A 20,631-nucleotide genomic window follows, 5' to 3' on the forward strand; every position below is an offset into this window, starting at 1 on the left:
ACAATTAATAAAAAATGGAAAAAATTAACTAAACATAAAAAAAGGTAACTATATGTTTATATTATGTAATATTATTAAACTTCAAAATGATTATGGAATGGCAAATATTTGTTTATACTATATAATATAAAGGAGCAATAAAACTCGCACAACTTTCGTGTATAAGACTTTAATCAATATATATATATATTTTTTAAAAACACGATACTATTTATATATAACATAAAACAATATATCAAACAATAAAATGCTTATCATCTTTTTGATAATGAAAAGTAGAGGCCCGGAATAACAAATTTATACAAATAAAAATAAATTAAAGACCTATTATCCACTATCTTACATACTATACATTATTTTTTATATACATTCATATATCACCTCTGAACAAACATTTTTCCAGTTCTTTTGAAACACTGATAGAAGCAATTACCATTACCATATTTCTCCCATTTAAACTCGTCTCAATTGGAATAAACATATATCATGCCTGCGTTTTCACGTCCTGTAAGCTCTGGCCATTACCTTCGTGTACTTGACCATGACGTGCTTCTATGGTCTTTCTGAATTTCCTCAGCCAGGAAATGGTTATAAGAAGGCAGATCAAAACAACAGCCATTCCACCGAAAATTATTCCAATCACCAATCCGTGCGTGATTTTCTTCGAGGAGGAATTGGAAGGTGGACGATCGGAAACAGTAGGAGTAAAATCTACACACCAGAGAAATTATTCAGCGACAAAGATATGTAAAGTTTTCAATACATTTAATGTTTGCAAGTTATGCAAATAAATTTGCAGAGATCTGCTAAAGAATGCATACAATGATGCTCATTTTTGTGTTATCCCCTACAGAAATATTTTCAATTCACATCTCTTTAAACCAAAAGACGTAAGATAAAAGTCTCGCGATCTTTACCAGGTGTAACAGTTATGGCTGATATTAAAGGTCCATAGGTTCCTTGTTTTGTAATACAGCATGTTCCCTTCCCAGCCCAGAAGAAATGAATTTCAAGAAAATTGTCAGTTACATTTGCCCTGAAAGATCGATCAATTGATATAAATGAACCCTCGGCTTCCTTTTGGATGTTGAAATTCGTTAATACTTTATTCCCCTGCAACATCAAGGGACAAAAACTTGTAGAACTGAGGTACCTAGGGTTTACACAATGAGAAAACAAGAATCCAAATTTGATTGCATGCATTTATTCTTAGAGTAATGTTGTTGATCTCGTACACACCATTTGCAAAATGGAAAAGACTATAAAAGAGGAAAATACTGAAATTAAATCTGTACCGGCCGTATGCCCGGAGAAAATGAGGAATAGATGGACAGTTTTTGAAGAGGAAATATAAATTAAACCATTATAAAAGCGGGCAAGACATACCTGAATGGAAACATCAAAAATGCGTTTTCCAAGACTTTTCCAGCTTCCTATGTCTAGAATATTTATTTCAGCAAACTGTAGTTTTACTGTATAGGGTCCATTTTCAAGACCTAAGCCATAGTATCTTAGTGAACTGGGAGATACGCGTGCCGTTTGATAGAGCTCCCCATTTAATGTATTTGTAAATTGAGATTGACTGGATTCTGTAAAACTCTCTGCTGAATTGTCCATAAAATTTCCAGTATTGCTGACTCCCCACCTTTGTGTGTCACTCACATAAAATGAGGCAGGAGAAAGTGTTTCGTTATCACTCTCATAATTCCTTCCTTCCTGGGATGTTATTTGTAAGCCGCCACAGTTTATTGCGAAGTGAGAATCTGAAAATGTAGAAGCCAAAATGTGAAATCAACGATAACATTCCAGCACTCTTTGGAGAAAGAAAATAAAAAGTTTTCCTTTCCATGAGAGAGAATTTATTACAGTACTGAACTAAAGTAATTGCTTCATTAATTGGGAAGCAATAACATCGTGGGTTAACTGTTTAATTGTTTTTGGTCATTCAAAAAATGGCTGATTTTTAGTTTGCTTCCGACGAAGAACTGGCCAATCTCCTCCTAGGTGTCTTCTTCCTCCAACCAATCACTTGGATTTTAAAAAACAGTCGACATAAAGTTGAAAACTCAAGGAGCAGATTTTGTTTTTTTTTGATTCGGAAATAAGTTATATGTTTGTTTACGAATAATTACTAATAACTTTTCATAATTATGGATATTAATTTGTGTTACACGTTAGAATAAATGTACTGATTATGTTTCTGACTAGTCCAGATTAGCATCTATCTAGTGGAATTGTGTGAGGACTGTTTTTTAATTGCAGGTACCAGGATGTAAGATGAAATGAATTATGTGGCTCTATACAGATGAAGATAAAAATATCCTATGCCAACTCAGTGTCATAGATCTTGGTATGAACATCTTGCCTTGGTATGAACATCTTGCCTATGCACTGTCCCTACTAATAGGGTTATTTAGGGACAAGTAATACCTACAAAATAAATGTTAGAATCACAATAATAATAAAACTAACTATATCATTCTATCTTCTAAGTTAACCTCAATTTTAAAGACGTCTTCAGGTAGGGCTTTTTATCTCATAGCTATCTCGCCGTCATTTCAGGAGCGCACCTCTTAAGATTCTTCTTGAATGGGCATCTTCTATCCAAGGCCAACAATATATGCATATGTTTGACAACATCAGAATATTCTGGCACATCGATTATCAGCCATGACGGACAATGGATATCTTAATATATCCATGCTCCATGCTTTGATATTGATTCTCGGCCATGGTGGATAATGAAGATCTTAATATCTCACATGTTCCATGCTTCGAGTTCACATTGATTCTCGGCCATGGCAGACAATGGAGATTTTAATATCTCACATGTTCCATGCTTCGAGTTCACATTGATTCTCAGCCATGGTGGATAATGGAGATCTTAATATCTCACATATACCACGCTTCGGGTTCATATTGATTTTCGGCCATGGTGGAAAATGGAGATCTTAATATCTCACATGCTCCATGCTTCGAGTCTCATTAATATCAATGGTGCTAACCCCATAGGTTTACACAATATTATTCACAAGTATGATTCATTAATATAAATAAATTCATAAATATAATTAAACAAATATAATCTATAAACATACCTTTCTTACCTTCTTTTTTTCCAAGAGTCACACCCTTTCATAATACAAATCTTTTGAATAGTCACAACACTTCATAGTTATAATACTTTCAAAAAATTACAACACTTCATAACTAAAATCCTTTAGAAAAGTCCCACTACTTTATAATCACAATATTTTTAAAGGGTTGCAACTATTAATAATCATGACCATTTTCGAAGGTTCACATCCTTTCAATATCATTGACACCTTTTCAAAAAGTCACTTCCTTATTTTCTTCATATTACTTTCTTCTTCCATTTTTCCTTTTTGAACTCCTCTCTTCTCCTCCTCCTTTTTCCTCTCTAAAATAAATTCTCCTCCCTTTAATATCTTAATTTTAAAGAGTCATGTCTATTTGTTAAACATCTCTTGACTTTTCATTAGATTTAGTTAATTTATATTATTCTATGTTATATTATTTTTTTACTTACTCATTTGTGCTTATTATTATTTATTATTAAATTCTATTTAGAAAATTAACATACTTTCTACAATATTGTCTCTTGAATCTAATTTTATTTATTTATTTACTCCTTGAATTTTATTTTTTTAAATTTTTTTAAAATATCATACTAAATATTATTTCATTAATAATATAGATTAGAATATCATACCAAATATCATTTCATTAATAATCATGACCCTTTCGAAGGTTTACATCCTTTTAATATCATTGACACCTTTTTAAAAAGTCACTTCCTTATTTTCTTCATATTACTTTCCTCTTCCATTTTTCTTTTCTGAACTCCTCTTTTTTACCCCTTTTTTTTCTCTTTAAAATAAACTCTCCTCCCGTTAATATCTTATTTTTAAGGAGTCGTGTCTATTTGTTAAACATCTCTTGATTTTTCATTAGATTTAGTTAATTTATATTATTCTATGTTATATTATTTATTTACTTACTCATTTGTGTTTATTATTATTTATTATTAAATTCTATTTAAAAAATTAACATACTTTCTATAATATTGTCTCTTGTATCTAATTTTATTTATTTATTTACTCCTTGAAATTTTATGATTTTTTTAATTATTTAAAATATCATACTAAATATTATTTCATTAATAATATAGATTAAATAATTATTATTTCCTAGTTTTATATTTTAGTATTAGTTTTAATATAACTTTATTATCATTATTTATTCAATAACATTTTATTATCTAATTATTATTAAAATTCTATGTTAAAATGGGGATATGACAGCCTAACATGCATTATAATATATAAATTGATACATTCATCCATAGATTGAGCATACATATTTGGTTTAAATACTGAAATTTGACATTGAAAACTTGTTTGCTTACTCAAATTTAAGTCATAATTCAGTTTTGAACATGTTGTAACACTGATGATTGCCTTAATTTGGTCCCTAGTCAACTTCAGATAATGATTGATATTAAATTTATAAATTAATATTAAAGAGAAAATGTTATACAATTCGAAATGGAAGTATTAAATTATTTAATTAATTATTATGCTAACCAAGCAGCTCTATGGAAAATTGAAACCAAATGAAAAAAGAAAGCAAAAGATTATAGGGAGAAAGAGAATGAAGGAAGAGGACTTGGTAGGTAGAGAAGAAGCCATTGGCCAACAACTTGTAGCATGTAACGTTCCCTTCTCAAGCAAAGTTAGTTTAAGAAGCCGCTTGCTATTCTCCTGCCAAAATGACAATGTTTTCTGGGCAAAGTCTCATATGTGCAAAACACATTATTTTACCAAATTTTTGTGGTTTTACGACACTGCGAATGCAGATCATGAAAGATCAATTGCTCAATTTTTTGTGGAAATCTATTTTGTTTTGCGGATGAAAGCACAAACCTGTGTCACCATTTGTGATATTTGGAGGTGTTTATGGCCGAACAAGTTTCGGCCGTACATATGTGGCAAATTTTTTCGTCGATGTGGCACGCACAGTTACGGCCGAAACACTTTCGGCCGAAACAGTTCCGGCCGTAACCCCCATGTTTCAAATGACTCAAAATATCATAAAAATAGCCAAAAAGTGATTGACGATAATTTTGTACACTGGGGGGTTACGGCCAAAACCCTTTCAGCGGAAACAGTTATGGCCGAAACGGTTTCGGCCGGAACTGCCTATGTGGCAGCCACACAAACAAAAATTAGAACTTTTGCAAACTTCTAACTTTGAAGGCCAATTTGACTTACTAAATTGAAGTTTTTTTTAAAACTAAAAATATAGTTTTGTAGGTCTCGGAGTCAAGATTATGATTATATAATTTTTTTAAAATTTTGATTAAGGATAATATGTTATAATTTGAAAATAGTACAAGTAGGTATTTTAAGATTCAAGAAGATGTCTATTCAAAAATAAGAAAAAAATAGTAAATCATGTTAAAAAATTATTATTTTTTAATACTGCACTAGAGGAGAGAGTCTTCTTCAAGAATATGTAATTTTTTTAAAAAAATATGTAGATTTGATGGAAAAAGTTTGACGGGAGAAAAAAACTGTCAATTTCTGATAACTTTGACTTTGACCAGTTATAATTTAAAAAATATTAGCTGAATTTCAATTTTTTTTTTTTGGTGCATTAGGTATACATGTTGACTCTAACATATTCCAAAATCAGACCAAAATATGAACATTTTCATATATTTGTTTGACAGGAACAAAACTCTATATTTTCAACATTTAAAAAAAATTAAAAAATAGATTTTAAAAATTAAAAAATAGATAAAATTTTCACTCAATTTTTTTCAAAAAAATTATAGACATAAACTTCATCTAATTTTACACATTTCATTAGTTTACATCATCTTCAAATTCTAAGCACAAATGCCACTTTTATGTCATTAAAGTTGAAGACTTTAAATTCTGATATCACTTCTCCTTTATAAAAGGTGACACAGGTTTGTGCTTTTACCCTTGCACAATTTCAAAACTATATAATAGGTCATTTTGTTGGGAGGATAGCCACGTCTATTTAAGAGCAACTATTCTATTTTTTAAAGTTTTCCTGAAGGCGAATTGTCAAGCAAAGGAGAACTCCAAATTTTGTGGAGTGCATAGGATTGATCAAACAATGGTTTTATTTGCGGCAGTGAGCTCAATGGATCTTGGTGAGTCTCAATGCTTTTAAACATCTCTTAACTTTTCATTAGATTTAGTGAATTTATATTATTCTATGTTATATTATTTATTTACTTACTCATTTGTGTTTATTATTATTTATTATTAAATTCTATTTAGAAAATCAACATACTTTCTACGATATTGTCTCTTGTATATAATTTTATTTATTTATTTACTCCTTGAAATTTTATTATCTTTTTAATTATTTAAAATATCATACTAAATATTATTTCATTAATAATATAGATTAAATAATTATTATTTCCTACTTTTATATTTTAGTATTAATTTTAATATAACTTTATTATCATTATTTATTCAGTAACATTTTATTATCTAATTATTATTAAAATTCTATGTTAAAATAGAGATATGACAGCCTAACCATAATTGCCTAAAGTAATGCTTGGTATGCATTATAATATATAAATTGATACATTCATCCATAGATTGAGCATACATATTTTGTTTAAATACTGAATTTTGACATTGGGAACTTGTTCGCTTACTCAAATTTGAGTCATAATTCAGTTTTGAACATGTAACATTGACAATCGCCCTAATTTGGTCCTTGGTCAACTTTAGATAATGATTGATATTAAATTTATAAATTAATATTAAAGAGAAAATGTTATACAATTCGAAATGGAAGTATTAAATTATTTAATTAATTATTATGCTAACCAAGCAGCTCTATGGAAAATTGAAACCAAATGAAAAAAGGAAGCAAAAGATTATATGGAGAAAGAGAATGAAGGAAGAGGACTTGGTAGGCAGAGAAGAAGCCATTGGCCAACAACTTGTAGCATGGCATCCACAAGGAGGCCATGCTTTTGCATGTAATGTTCCCTTCTCAAGCACAGTCAGTTTAAGAAGCTGCTTGCTATGCTCCCGCCAAAATGACACAATGTTTTCTGGGCAAAGTCTCATATGTGCAAAACACACTATTTTTTTACCAATTTTTTGTGGTTTTACAGCGCTGCGAATGCAGATCATGAAAGATCAATTGCTCAATTTTTTGTGGAAATCTGTTTTGTTTTGCACAATTTCAAAACTATATAATAGGTTATTTTGTTGGGAGGATAGCCACGTCTGTTTAAGAGCAACTACTCTATTTTTTAAAGTTTTCTTGGAGGCGAATTGTCAAGCAAAGGAGAACTCCAAATTTTGTGGAGTGCATAGGATTGATCAAGCAATGGTTTTGTTTGCGGCAGTGAGCTCAATGGATCTTGGTGAGCCTCAATGCTTTAAAAATGCATTTTTGTCCTTTTGAGAGCTCTCTAAACTTCTTAGAGAAACACGCTAATTTTAGACTGTTGCCAAGTTGCTTGAATTCCTCATCTTAAGCCCTCAGTAGCTTTATGGTATGATCATAATTTCATATTTGTCTCATTTTTATTATTTTCTGCAACTTGGGTGATATATTAATTTATTATATAATTATAATTTAAGTTGTCTTATGCTGATTAAAGGTGGATCTAATAGCGGACAAAGCAATGTGCTCACATGCAAAGGTTTGAAGAATAATGTGGATACCCAGGATGTGGTTTATGAAGGAAGTAATGCCTCTTCTCTGAAAAAGGCCTCCCCACAAGAACTAAAGGTCACTCTAAACAAGGATGGAGGAATCTTATATCATAAAGGAGGTCATTTGTAATATCCCGAATGGATATTCTACTAATTTTTCTCATATACAGATTTCAGCATATAATAGATAAATTATGCAATATAACCCAACAACATAATCTAGTAAATGAACCAAAATCCTCAATAAAAGACTCAGTTTTAACAATTAAAATTTGCTATTGTATTATAAACCAACAATGCAATAACATGCATGAAATCCAATCTTACAAATGACAATAACAATCAGATTGGAAACATATAAAAGCAACTTGTAATCACAGATGTAAATTCCGATGTGGATCTACCACACATGATGAACTAGGGCTACATCCAATCCACCCACGAAGAACCTGAGGGTTTGCGTCCTCCAATCCTAAATAGAAGCTAAAGCTTCCTTTCATTCTCCAAAGAGAAACCAAAAAATCTCCAAACAAGAAATAATCCAAGCATCCAAAAAATGAATGAAACTCTCTCTTTTAATGCTCAATAGTGACTCTTCAGCTGCCTTCTGTCTTTTTGTCTTATTATTCTTTGTCACCTTTTAACTCTCTTTAAATTGACCTATTTATTACTTTTCTTTAAACTCTCATAAGTCAAATTTAATATTTTATGAGTTTAACTTTAGAATCCCTAACGTCTGAAAAAGGGGAACTCAAGATTGCTTTCCCTCTAGCAATCATGAGTCTATAGCCAATACTAGGGTCCCACTTCCACTTATTAGCATTATTGTGGCCCACACTGGTAACTCTAAATTCAGGACTTGCCATGTTGTGGTACCAAAAGTGAGAATGCAACCCAACTATCAATATAATCCCTGGATCCCATGTCAGTTTGTGAAATATTGTTGCGCTGTAGGTTGCGTGACTCTGATCATAAATCTCCCACAATGCAAAGCACACCTTGTGTTGACGCCTGGATCCCAAACCAACCTATCAATTTGATCCTGAGTGTAGAAATAAATGATCGATGAATCCCCAACCTTCTAAATTAGCTAACTGAATAAATAGATGCCCATCATACTATCCATGTGCAAGGAAACCAATACAACATGACTCAAGATGTCATTGTCATAACTTGGATCAGCATCAAGAATGAGAATGCTATCACCAATATGTTGTGGAACTAGAAGGGTAAACATCTTGTATGGAATATATCACAACATGGGTAGTTCCCACTCATCTATGTGCAACTCACTGATCTCCGTAGGCCAGGCCAAATCTGAAATGTACTAGTAGTCCAAGCAACACAGCCACTGATAACTGGAGTATGCAGAAAGATTAAATCACCAATCAATAAGTAGGTAGCAGCCATATCATAAGAAGTGGTGATAAATCTCTAGGTAAGCTGTAAAAACCCTTAGGCCGCACTAAAGAAAACTCTGAATTATTTGCTTCACCATAGGTATCAATACTAGAATCAACATTTCCATCAATGAAATGGTCATTGTCAAGTGAAGTCTTTGAATCATTTTCACTTGTTTCATCTTTATCTGCGCAACATTGTGTAGGTATACAAATACTATCATAAAAACTAGAATTCTCATGCCTGCCTTCATGCTGGTCAATCCTCTCACTATCATCATGATGGTCAATCCTCTCGCTGTCATCACTATCAATCTCATCACCTCCTACATCTGAATGTTGAGCCAAGGTAGAGTGTGCCAAATTTAATGCTTGATTAAGCTCAACAATCTGATTTTCTGCTTCCTAAAATGCCACTAAGGAAGCCTCTAGGATGTCCTTAGAATTCACGAGCTCGCAAGAAAGGATGTCCACTTTCTCTTCCTTCTTTCTTAACGCCTCAGAATAGATCTTCGTTAGACTAAGAAGGTGATCACGATCTGAAAGAAGGTGTAGGTAATCTGATTCCACAGTTTTCAACCCTTCTTGTATTATTATTAGTGATGAAAATTCCTCTTTAACTCCCCTTTGTCTCCCCTCCATCTGTTCCTTCCAAAGGTGTTTTTCAAACATTCCATAAATGTCATCAAAGTGTGATAAAGTTGCAACAGTCTTACATTTTGTTTCTTTCATTTGACTCTCGAAATAAGGTGAGCTAGTAGGTGTACGAGATAAGTCAACTACGTATGAGATGGGAGAAAGTTTTTCAACATACATATCCATATTGTTAATGCCATTGTACTTAGAAATAGACACATCACAAGGAGAATCCATACCAAATGTAGAAACTTGCAAGTCAGAATCAAAATCAGCATCAACACTCAGAAAAGATGTTGAGTCCTTATCATTGGTTGATTGGATAGTCTTCTCCAAGACGTTATCATCATGTTCATCAAGAAAACTAGTGTAGGAAGCCCCGCAAGAAGCCCCTACCTCGATATTACTTCTTTTGCAAGACCATTTGAAGGCTGATTATTGTCCATTGGAGACTCCTCATACAATTTCTGCATCTATCCTTTGCAAGGAGATCTTGGGCCAATTCATATTACATCTTCTTTGCCACATCATTCTTGTTTTGCAGCTTTGGATGAAAGTCCATATAACCCATGAAGAGTAAATCTTTTTGAATCTTTGAAGGAAGTCTATTATGCTCATCATACATATCAATTACCTCTGTTCTTACATCAAGTGGTGAGTCTCGGGCTAATTGTTGTTGTAGCTTCAAAATATCTTTCGTGATTTTATCCAAGCCTTGTATTCTTCCCATAACTGAAAATTGCTGCACTCGTTTCACTTGTTTAACTTACATAAAACTTGTCACACTGTAGCATACAATCTGATTTTCTATATTATTTCCTGCCAGATGATAGTTGTAGATGTAGTTGTAGGGATACAATTAATAATCAATTAATTCTGACCTTATTATCACATGCAACCACAAGTCATGTTCTTTATAGCGAGCCAACTTTATCTTCCAATTTTTGAAGAACTCAATATTTTGTGTCCAACGGGCTTAAGATTAACTGCATTCACTGTATAGAGGAAACTTCTCCAAATTTGAATCCACAACTTTGCCCTTTTCTGCCCAACGCTGCTTCTACTAAGCAAGTTTTCTAAACTGGATTGCACACACAAGAGGAATCAATAGCTGTAAAGTTACTCTGGGAGCGAGAGTTAACAACACTCCCAATTTAGCCTCTGCACTCAGCTCTTGACAATCACGTTGAATATATTCCTCTAGCATGGAGGATGACAATTGTTTCTTTGTTTCCCAATAATGGTGCTTGCAAATTACCACGTTGGTTTTTGAAGGAAACTCTATAACCTGCCCTTACGTTCACTCCATGCTCGTCCTGTGTATTCACGACAAGTCAGGTGTATTCTTCTCAGACTGGTCAATATGATTCCAACTATATGTGATGACAATGTTAGAGAAAAACTCCCGACACGAGTTGTTACTGAATTTTATTCCCCGTGTTGTAAATTGGAGGCCACAGATGATCAATTTGTTTGTTCTTCTCAGCTTAACACAACTCAACTTCAATTGCTCATGCTTAGATGATAACAAGGAAGTGTTACCTTCCAGTCTCTAGCTACTCGTCAGAACTTACTTAATATGAAGAAATATCTAATGTTCTATCAAAATATCGTTGTTGTTACCAATGATTCCCAGCTTGACATATGGTGGCCGTTACAAGTTATCAAACTTTTTCTATAACTGTCAAGTCTCTCCGATGCCAAAGAATCTCACTGCAGATATGACCAATGTCGGTAACGTTTTGATAGCTTCCCATCGCAAATCAAACATTCACGTCAATACTAGGTGAATAAAATGTAACAGCTTCCCGAATCTACACCTCAAACCTACTTAAAAATGATTATTTACCAACACTTGGAATATGTGTTCACTTCAATAAACCTATGACAAAGGCCATTCTCGAGCCTTCCTTCAATCGACTCTTACACTGGGACTTTATTCCTTTCAAGTTTGATAGCACACTTAGACTGGTAAACTATCTTCCACTCCCAGCTAGTGTTTGATGCTTCTTAGAGCAACTGCAATCGTGTTGCTAATTAATCGTAGAGAAGGATTTAAGTGGATGCTCAACATACTATCTATAAGGAAAGCTATTTTTGAAACCACCTATGACTCTCGACATTCACAAAATGTAATGTCATAACATTCAATGAATCCTAATGTTCTCATGTCATGGATGCATTGAGTCATAATTACTGTCTAGCTCAATATTCTTAAAATATCATAAGCTTCAAGCACCGATTGGTCATGATCTTTTATCTTTGATAGACTCCAAACTCATTGTAGAAGTATGGACCAAAGAGATCACCTCTCAGATTCTATATAGAATTGCGTCTTGGGTAAAGGTTCCATAGTAAATGCAACAACTGCCCATTAATTTTTCACGACAATATTTAGAATTAATTATTAAAGCTCTAGCTATAGTCTTCCCTATGAAACTGGAGTAGGATATAACGCTTCTCTAATACGATGAGACCACCCAAAATATCACTCGAACATCACAAATAATATTGGGTAGTCAATAGTTTTAAGCAGATATTTGTTACTATTGAAAACATCCACCCATAGCGCTTCTGCCCAATAATTATAAAGCCTTCAGTGATTTTATAAATGCCGCCACTAAGCCCGAATAACTATAATCTTTTGAATCACATTCAAATCCTGCAACGAATATATTATTCAAGCTGACTACGGTTCCTAGCCCCGACACTCAAATAATTTTTATTTTTGCTTAGACTTTTTGTTTTCAGACAACAATTTGAGAAGAAAATCTTGTGATGGTAATGACAGATTTTTTGAGCTATCGAGTGCTTTACAAATTCACAGATATGGTCCGGCTAAATTCTTCGTCGTTGGGATTTAGTCTCTTCCTTGTCTCCAACCTGCGGATGTAAACAGACACAAATAAACAACACTCTTGTGGCTCCCACGCAACACTATAGCCTTCTAAAAATAACTTCCCACTCAATCTTTCTTCAGTCAATATAAAGTTTGCAACACCGTCATCATTCAGATTTTCAAACACATATTTTCTATCCTTCCAAGATGGACTATATATGCATATATTTGCATTTCCAGAAATATTCAATTAGACATTGATTTTAATAGTCTTCCTGAGATGCAACTGCGTGACTTATTACTCTAATTAGGTCACTATTAAACAAAATTATCAGTGCCAAAATTGCGTTTTCACCATGCATGGATCCACTTAGTAAGCATTAAAGCTCCTTCAAATACAACACACATTTATTTCAGCAATTTTGTCTCTTAAGTCCTGATAAAATTTGCTCATAAATAATTTCCAGCTTATAAATGATAAATCTTTTGGAATTTGTTTTTGAATAAAATCTTTGATTATACCCAACAGGATGGCAGGTTTGAATCTCCGATACCACTATAATATCTCAAATGCATATTCTACTAATTTTTCTCATAAATAGATTTCAGCATATAATAGATAAATTATGGAATATAGCCTAGCAACATAAACTAGTGAATGAACCATAATGCTCAAATAAAGACTCAGTTTTGACACTTGAAATTTGCTATTGTATTATAAACCAACAATACAATAGCATGCATAAAATCCAATCTTACAAACAACAATAACAATCAGACTTGAAACATATAAAGCAACATGTAATCATAGATGTGAATTCTAATGTGAATCCACCACATACGATGAACTGTGGCTACGTCCAATCCACCCACGAAGAACCCGAGGGTTTGCGTCCTCTAATCCTAAGTAGAAGCTGAAGTTTCCTTCCATTCTCGAAAGAGAGACCAGAAAATCTCCAAACAAGAAATAATCCAAGCATCTGAAAAATGAATGAGACTCTCTCTTTTAATGCTCAATGGTGACTCTTCAGCTGCCTTTTCTCTTTTCATCTTATTCTTCTTTTTCACCTTTTAACTCCCTTTACAATATTAAATTGACCTATTTATTACTTTACTTTAAACTCTCATAAGTCAAATTTAATATTTTATGAGTTTAACTTCAGATCCCTAATGTTCGAAAAAGGGGACATTACATCATTGACCTCCATAGCCAACTTATTAACAAAAGACTTGAAGGCAACCCACATTTTGAAGGAACTCCAATAGCTTCCTTTTTTCTTGTCTATTTTGTGTTTCGATTGTTAGCTTTCTATTCGTAAGTTGTTGGATTGTTGTTGGTTTATTGATGTTTATTCTTTGCACAACATTTATTTGTAAAAGGGTTTTAGGATCCCTTCAAAACTTGCTTTACCTTTAATCTACAAATTAAGTTGTCTAAAGGAGGAAATTATAAAATGACAATTGAGATATGAATTTTTATTAAAAAAGTGTTTTAAGTTGAGCCTCTAGATGGGACATCTAGGCACAAGGGGGACTTGCTAAAATAATAAATTATTATTTTCTTTACAAAAAAGAGATTTTTGAGGAAAAATGATTTTTTTTTTTGTTTCCTCCTTAATGTTATAAAAGGAGGGTGAGAGCTGATTGCAGAGGTTAGCCATGGTATGGTTTTTCTATTTTCATTTAAGAGAACTTGTGTTCTTCTCCAACTATTTTTCAGGATAAAAATCCTCTTCAAAATATCAGTTTTGGAGACAAAAACCTTCCTAGCTGGTCTTGGTGGCTTCATCTAGAATTATAGTTGTGCCAAGTGAAGAATGTCAAGTTTTTGTTGTGTTTCAATTTGTGGGTCTGATGAGATTATTGAAATGATAATTGATTGTTGTTATAAACAAAGAAGAGGAATACTCATATAAAGGATTACAAGATCCTTCTATAAAGTAAACAATCAAGAAGTAAAGACATAATAGAAAGTTATTAAAATAACTATTTGAATCAGAAAACAGAAATTTGCTAAGTAAACTAAGTAAACGACTTAAATTACCATTATAAGTCAAAATTACAATATTACTTTAATATCCCCCCTTAATGGTCATTCTACTTACTACAATATAAAAGCTTGACATGATTTGCAAGTCATTAAGCCATGAATGTATAGAAGATTAACTCCTCTTCAAAATGCTTTGCGACATCTAGTTTCATCCATCTTGTTATGGACAAGTTTCATCTAGTTTCATCCATTAGTTGGTTCCGATATTTTGTGGTTGTTGTATTTCGATGGTTCCATAATTTACTTATCTTTTTAGTGAATGTGATACAAAGTATATGTATCTTAAGTGTGACCCATATTTAGGTCCTATGGCAAAGTGATGTAAAAATTTCTTATGTAAGAGCTATATTTAGGTTTGTTAGTAGCATATTAAATACAATTGTAATATCTTTTGAGTTATGACCAACACGTTCCATGGTTTGGTCAATATATGTATTGACAGATGTTTGTATAAATAAAGAAATATTTTTTTATCCGAGGTATGATGGTGAGAGTGGAGTTGAAGGTGAAGGTGGTACAGTGCGAGGTTGATTCTATGAGCGAGTAGTTGGCGGTGATATATTTAAGATGGAGATAAGAGTGAAAAGATTATTGTGACATCAAGAGATTTGCATATAGAGTGCAGTGGATCAGATTGAGGTATATTGGAAAAAGATACTGTAACTGGATCTATTGTTGATAGTAGTAACCGTGTTAATAGTCGAACTGCTTCATGCATGGTCAAATGCAATCTTATCAGTTCATGTTTTGTCTATAAAAAATCTCTATTGTAATCCATCTTTTGTAATAGGGTGGTTGGCCCGACCAATAGTGAGACGAACTGCAGTGAGCAATCAACAATGAGTCTTGTAAAAATTACCTTAACCGGTCTTCATTTCTTGAGACTTAGTTTCTCCGTGGTTTTTCCTAGTTGAGGTTGTCACACAGGTTTTGGTGTTTATGTTGTTGATGTTTTGTGTTTCTAAATACTTTAAATGCTTACCACTTCAGTAAAGTTTTTATAAAGTGTTTTGGATTAACAAATTCACCCTCCTTCTTTGTTAGTCGACTTGTTCAATAATTGGTATTTGAGCTTGGTCCCTTAGAGATAACACTTAATCACTTGAGAGCATAGTTCCGAAAATCGCCATAAAATCGCGTGAATCATGATAAGATTCATCCACCCTGATTTTTTTGGCATCATGAATCGCTGGCAACGATTTTTTGGCATGATTCACTATCGTGCATCGGCCGCGGCAGCCAAAAGGTTGCAATGAATTTTTTTTTAAAAAATACATATTTTATTGCATTTCTTTTTTCCCTTTCCTCTTTGTTATAACCCTAAAGGGCCTTCTAATTGTTAAGCATGAGTAGAATAGAGGAAAAGTGAGAGAGAAGAAGAGAAAAGAAAAACCATAGGTTTCCAACCGGTAAGAAGGAAGAGCACCAAAGAGATCAGAAGTCTATCTGGGGAGGCCATAAATTGCATTGGGAGCATTAAGGAGTCAATATCAACACTTCTCAACTCATTTGCAAGAGGTAAGTGCTGATTTTATTTTTTGCATGTTAGTGTATTATGCATTTTTTGTTAAATTTTTGTAGTTTTCATTTGCAAATCTTGAATGTTTTTAAGTTTTACTAAATTGCAAACTAGGGTTTGTTGTTTTGTAGCTTTTGTTTATTAGTTTCAAACTTTGATATTTTACATGATTTTTTTTATTGCAGCAGCTCTTTGCTTTCATTTTCCGCAATGGGTAAAAAAGATGAATATTGGAAATATATCGAAGGGTTTCCTGGAAGAACCAAATTTCAAACAAAATGTATATTTTGTAAAGAAAAAAAAATTCTGGAGGCATTTATAGATTGAAATACCACATTGCTGCTATACTTGGACATGATGTTACAATTTGCACTCAACAAACTGCGGAGGCAAAACACACTCGTTTAGTGGCATTAGAAAAAATTGAACAAGACAAATTGAATACGAAAATGCAACTTGAAGGGTTAAGGGGTATTGGCTCCCATGTTCCTGCAATTGCATCTACATCTGCATTAGCTTCCGCATCTATAGGTTGTGTTGGAGAGGGTTCTTCCAGGCCTCCTTTTAGTCCTAGTTCTAGTGCTCATGCTAGTGCTAGTGCTAGTGCTAGTTTGTCTTATATTGAGACAGAGTCCAACACCAACCTATTGCGGCCTAGAGTGCGGAAAAATAGAACGGATAGTTACTTTGTGCCTCGCACTACTCCTGGCTCCCAACCCAAGCTTGAGGGCATGGGTTTGAACAAGGAGATTCATGATGCTGCCAGAAAAGAGATTTGCAAATTTTGGTAATTTTGCAACATTCCATTTGTTGCAGCCAGGTAACTGATTCTTTTTTCTTTGCTTTCTTTAAAGTTAAACGTAAAAGTAAAAGTAAAACTTTAATTATATCTACTTGTTTTATGATTTGAGTCTTTGACATCTAAATTTCTAATCATTATCTATTTGTGACAGGGCTCCTTATTGGAAAAACATGATAGATGCAGTTGCTATTTGTGGTCCGGAGTTTAAAGCCCCAACTGAGGCTGAGTTGAGTGGATACCTCTTGGATGATATGGTAGAGGATATGAGGGTTGAGATTGAGGAGAACCGAAAAGAGTGGATCGAAAAGCGTTGCACCATCATGACTAATGGTTGGACAGATAGGAGGAATAAAACACTCCTCAATTTTCTTGTATCCTATGGAGATGATTGATCATTCTACATTCCTACATACATAATTGTGAATCGTGATTGACTATTTCAAATTTTGATTTGTTGATTGCTAATTTGTTGATGATCCATTTAACATTATAATTCATTGTTTTGTTACTTGTAGGATATACCATATTCCTCAAATCCATTGATGCTTCCGCTCATGTAAAAAACACCACATACTTATGTGAGGTTATTGAGGAAGTTATAGCAGAGGTGGGGGAACAACATGTGGTGCAGGTGGTGACGGATAATGCAGCAAGTTATGTTGTTGTAGGTAACCTTTTAACTTTTCAAGTTTTGAAAATAAATTTATTTGAATTTTGAATTTTTTCTAATTCTAAGTTTCTTAAGTTCTAACATGTTTGAAATTTGAATTTCTAATTAACTTAAAATTGTTGTAGGTAAACTTTTGATGGAGAGGCACCCCACCATATTTTGGTCCCCTTGTGCAGCACACTGCATTGACCTCATGTTGGAGGAAATTGGCAAACTTGAGTGGGTCAAGTCATGTGTGGAAAGGGAAAAAAACATATGCAAGTTTATTTATAATCATTCATTTGTCCTTAGCACAATGAGGAAGTACACAGGAGGCAAGGAGTTAGCTCGTCGAAGCATCACGAGGTTTGCCTCGAATTTCATCACCCTGCAATCCTTGTTGACATCAAGGGATGATTTGAGGAGCATATTTGTTGGGCGGGAGTGGATTTCATCTTCCTATGCTGTGACCACTGCAGGGGTAGATGTGGTGGATTGCATATTTGATGATGATGGTTTTTGGAAACCTGCTAGAGAAATCCTTAAGGTAAATTTATTGCAATTTAACATTTAGTATTTTACAGTTTACTATGCTAATTGTTTAATGATTTAGTTTTACTTTAAGTTATATTATTTTATATTTAAGTTTTGACTCAAATTTTTGTTTTGCTTTATATGTAAGTCACTGAGCCCCTTGTATCTCTCCTACAAACTATTGATGGGGAGAAGCCCTTTATGGGCTAAATATATGAAGGCATGGATAGGACCAAGGAGGCCATTAGAGCCCAGTATGCAGGAGTGTAGGAGAAGTATGCCCCTATTTGGGATATCATTGATAGGAGATGGCAGAATCAACTCCACTGATCTATCCATGCAGCAGCTTACTTTTTGAATCCAGCATTTCATTTCCGTCCTGACTTCAAGGCAGATGAGGAGGTTCTCACTGGCTTATATACAATGATCTAGAGGTTGAGTAGTGATGAGGATAGCGTTGCTGCAATTATTGAGCTTGACAAGTTCAATAATAAAGAAGGGCCATTTTTCTCTGGCAGGATGGCCATAGATGCTCGGGCAACAATATAGCCAAGTAAAAATTAAATAATATATTCAATTTTCATGAATCTAGATTCTAAACTTAAAGTTTATGACTTATAGACTTATAGTTATAAGTTGTGCATTTTAAATTTTAATTGTTGATTATATAATTTTAGAGTTGTAATTTGTAAATGAGACTAATTGTTTTTGTTTTCCCTTATTTCAAATAGATGGTGGAAAATGTTTGGGGCCACAACCTCAAAACTTCAAAAAATTGCCATCCGTATTTTGAGTCAGCCAAGCAGCGCTTCTGGATGTGAGCGCAGTTGGTCCATGTTCGAGCATATCCACTCGAATAGGAGAAATAGGTTGGCAATGCAGAGGTTGAATGATCATGTCTTTGTTCACTACAACCTTCGTCTTAGGATCAAACAGATTTTGGGCGCTGACTCCTCTCCGATCATTCTGGAGGAGATTGATCCAGAATCAGAGTGGCTCACAGAGGTTGTGGATCCAGTATTCATTGAGGAAGACCATGCGTGGGTTGACTAGGTGGATATAGAGGCTAAGGCAGCTAGAGCACGTTTAGGCACTGGTAGATGCACAAGTGCATGCACAGACACAGGCCCTAGCAACGTTGTTCGTGAGCCCATCTTACATGTGGGGGATATGGCTTGACGATCCTCTAGGACCTACCTTAGACGCCTTTCTAGTAGGCAGACTGGATACTCAGAGGCTAAGGATGAGGCTGCAGCCGAGCTTGAGGATGACGATGAGGCTTGAGCTGGAACCTTGTTTTTATATTTTGTTTACAGATATTGATACTGAATCACTGATAAACATACATTTCAAACTTTCATGGATCTTCATCTTAGATTCTTTCATACATTTATGATTTGATGTCTTATGGATCTTCATCTTACATACATTCTATGATTTGAATCATTATGATCATTTGATTTCTATTTACTTCAGCTAGCCTACAATTTACACTTTACATAACATTGTTACGTATGTGATGGATTTTATGTTCCAAACTTCCATGTTTATGTATGTTAAGTTTTAACTTCTATTTGATGATGTTATAGTGTGTTTAAGTTATATTCAATAAAGGGTGCATGAAATAAGTTTTAAATTGTTAAAATCTCTAAATTTAAAGGGTTTTTTCAAATTTGCCGATTCATCGCTGATTCATGGGCGATTCATGGCCGATTCACGATTCCATTTGGCCTTGCTGATTCCGATCCGATTCCGATTCTCGTTACTTTTCTTGAGAGAGATCTAGGATGTTTGGACAAATGAAAGGAGAGTACTATTTTGATGAGGATTGGCAGATCATAGTGAGTGACATTGAGAGTACCAAATCAGAGAATGAGAACTTGAAAGAGAACCTTTAAGGAAGCCAATGCATGTGTCTCTAAACTGAGGGATCATATCCAAAAATTCAAAACAAGGCACAAAGAAGTCAATCAGAAATTGGAGGATTCAAAAGAAATTGTGGTTGATCTGGAAAGCAGCTGAGTGATAGTAAAAATACCGAGGAATCTCTAAAGGAGGAATTCAAGCCGAAAATGGAAGAATGGAAGAAGACATAAAAAGATTGAAAATACATCATCAAGAAGAGTTTGAAACAAAATAAGAAGTTGGAATTAGAATTGAAGATGTTGAGATCTAAAGCAAACGTTGAAGAAAGAAACACACTTTTGGATCAACTATTAGCCCTGCAAAAGAATCACAAAGACAAGCAAGGTTTAGGGTTTACTTTTAACATTTTCATATACCTGAAAACAAAGGCAAAGAAAAGAAAGTTGAAGATGAAGTGAAGCCTGAGGTAACAAGAAGTCACAAACCCAGATACATCCACAAAATGATCTCTAGTCAGGCAACCTAGTGCTCTAAGGTACTTATCTTTTAACAGTTATTGTTTCATATTTAAGAATTTTGGTCATAAAG

The 20,631-nt window shown here is 33.6% G+C and overlaps 1 protein-coding gene across 1 annotated transcript in view; it reads right to left on the bottom strand.

Annotated features, from left to right (window-relative positions):
- Positions 1-235: 235 nt before the first annotated feature.
- Positions 236-20,631, bottom strand: part of LOC149529184 (uncharacterized) — a 184,279-nt gene continuing 163,883 nt past the window's right edge. Inside the window, exons 17-19 of the mRNA XM_089809814.1 lie at positions 1,387-1,763; positions 918-1,113; positions 236-711 (exon numbers count right to left, since the gene is read on the bottom strand). Coding sequence (XP_089665940.1) covers positions 485-711; positions 918-1,113; positions 1,387-1,763 — 800 coding nt within the window. The 3' untranslated portion in view covers positions 236-484. The remainder of the gene's footprint in view (positions 712-917; positions 1,114-1,386; positions 1,764-20,631) is intronic.

Source organism: Cupressus sempervirens, chromosome 11 (assembly GCF_028749045.1).
Source record: "Cupressus sempervirens isolate cs-2001-9-10 chromosome 11, ASM2874904v1, whole genome shotgun sequence".
NCBI lineage: Eukaryota > Viridiplantae > Streptophyta > Pinopsida > Cupressales > Cupressaceae > Cupressus > Cupressus sempervirens.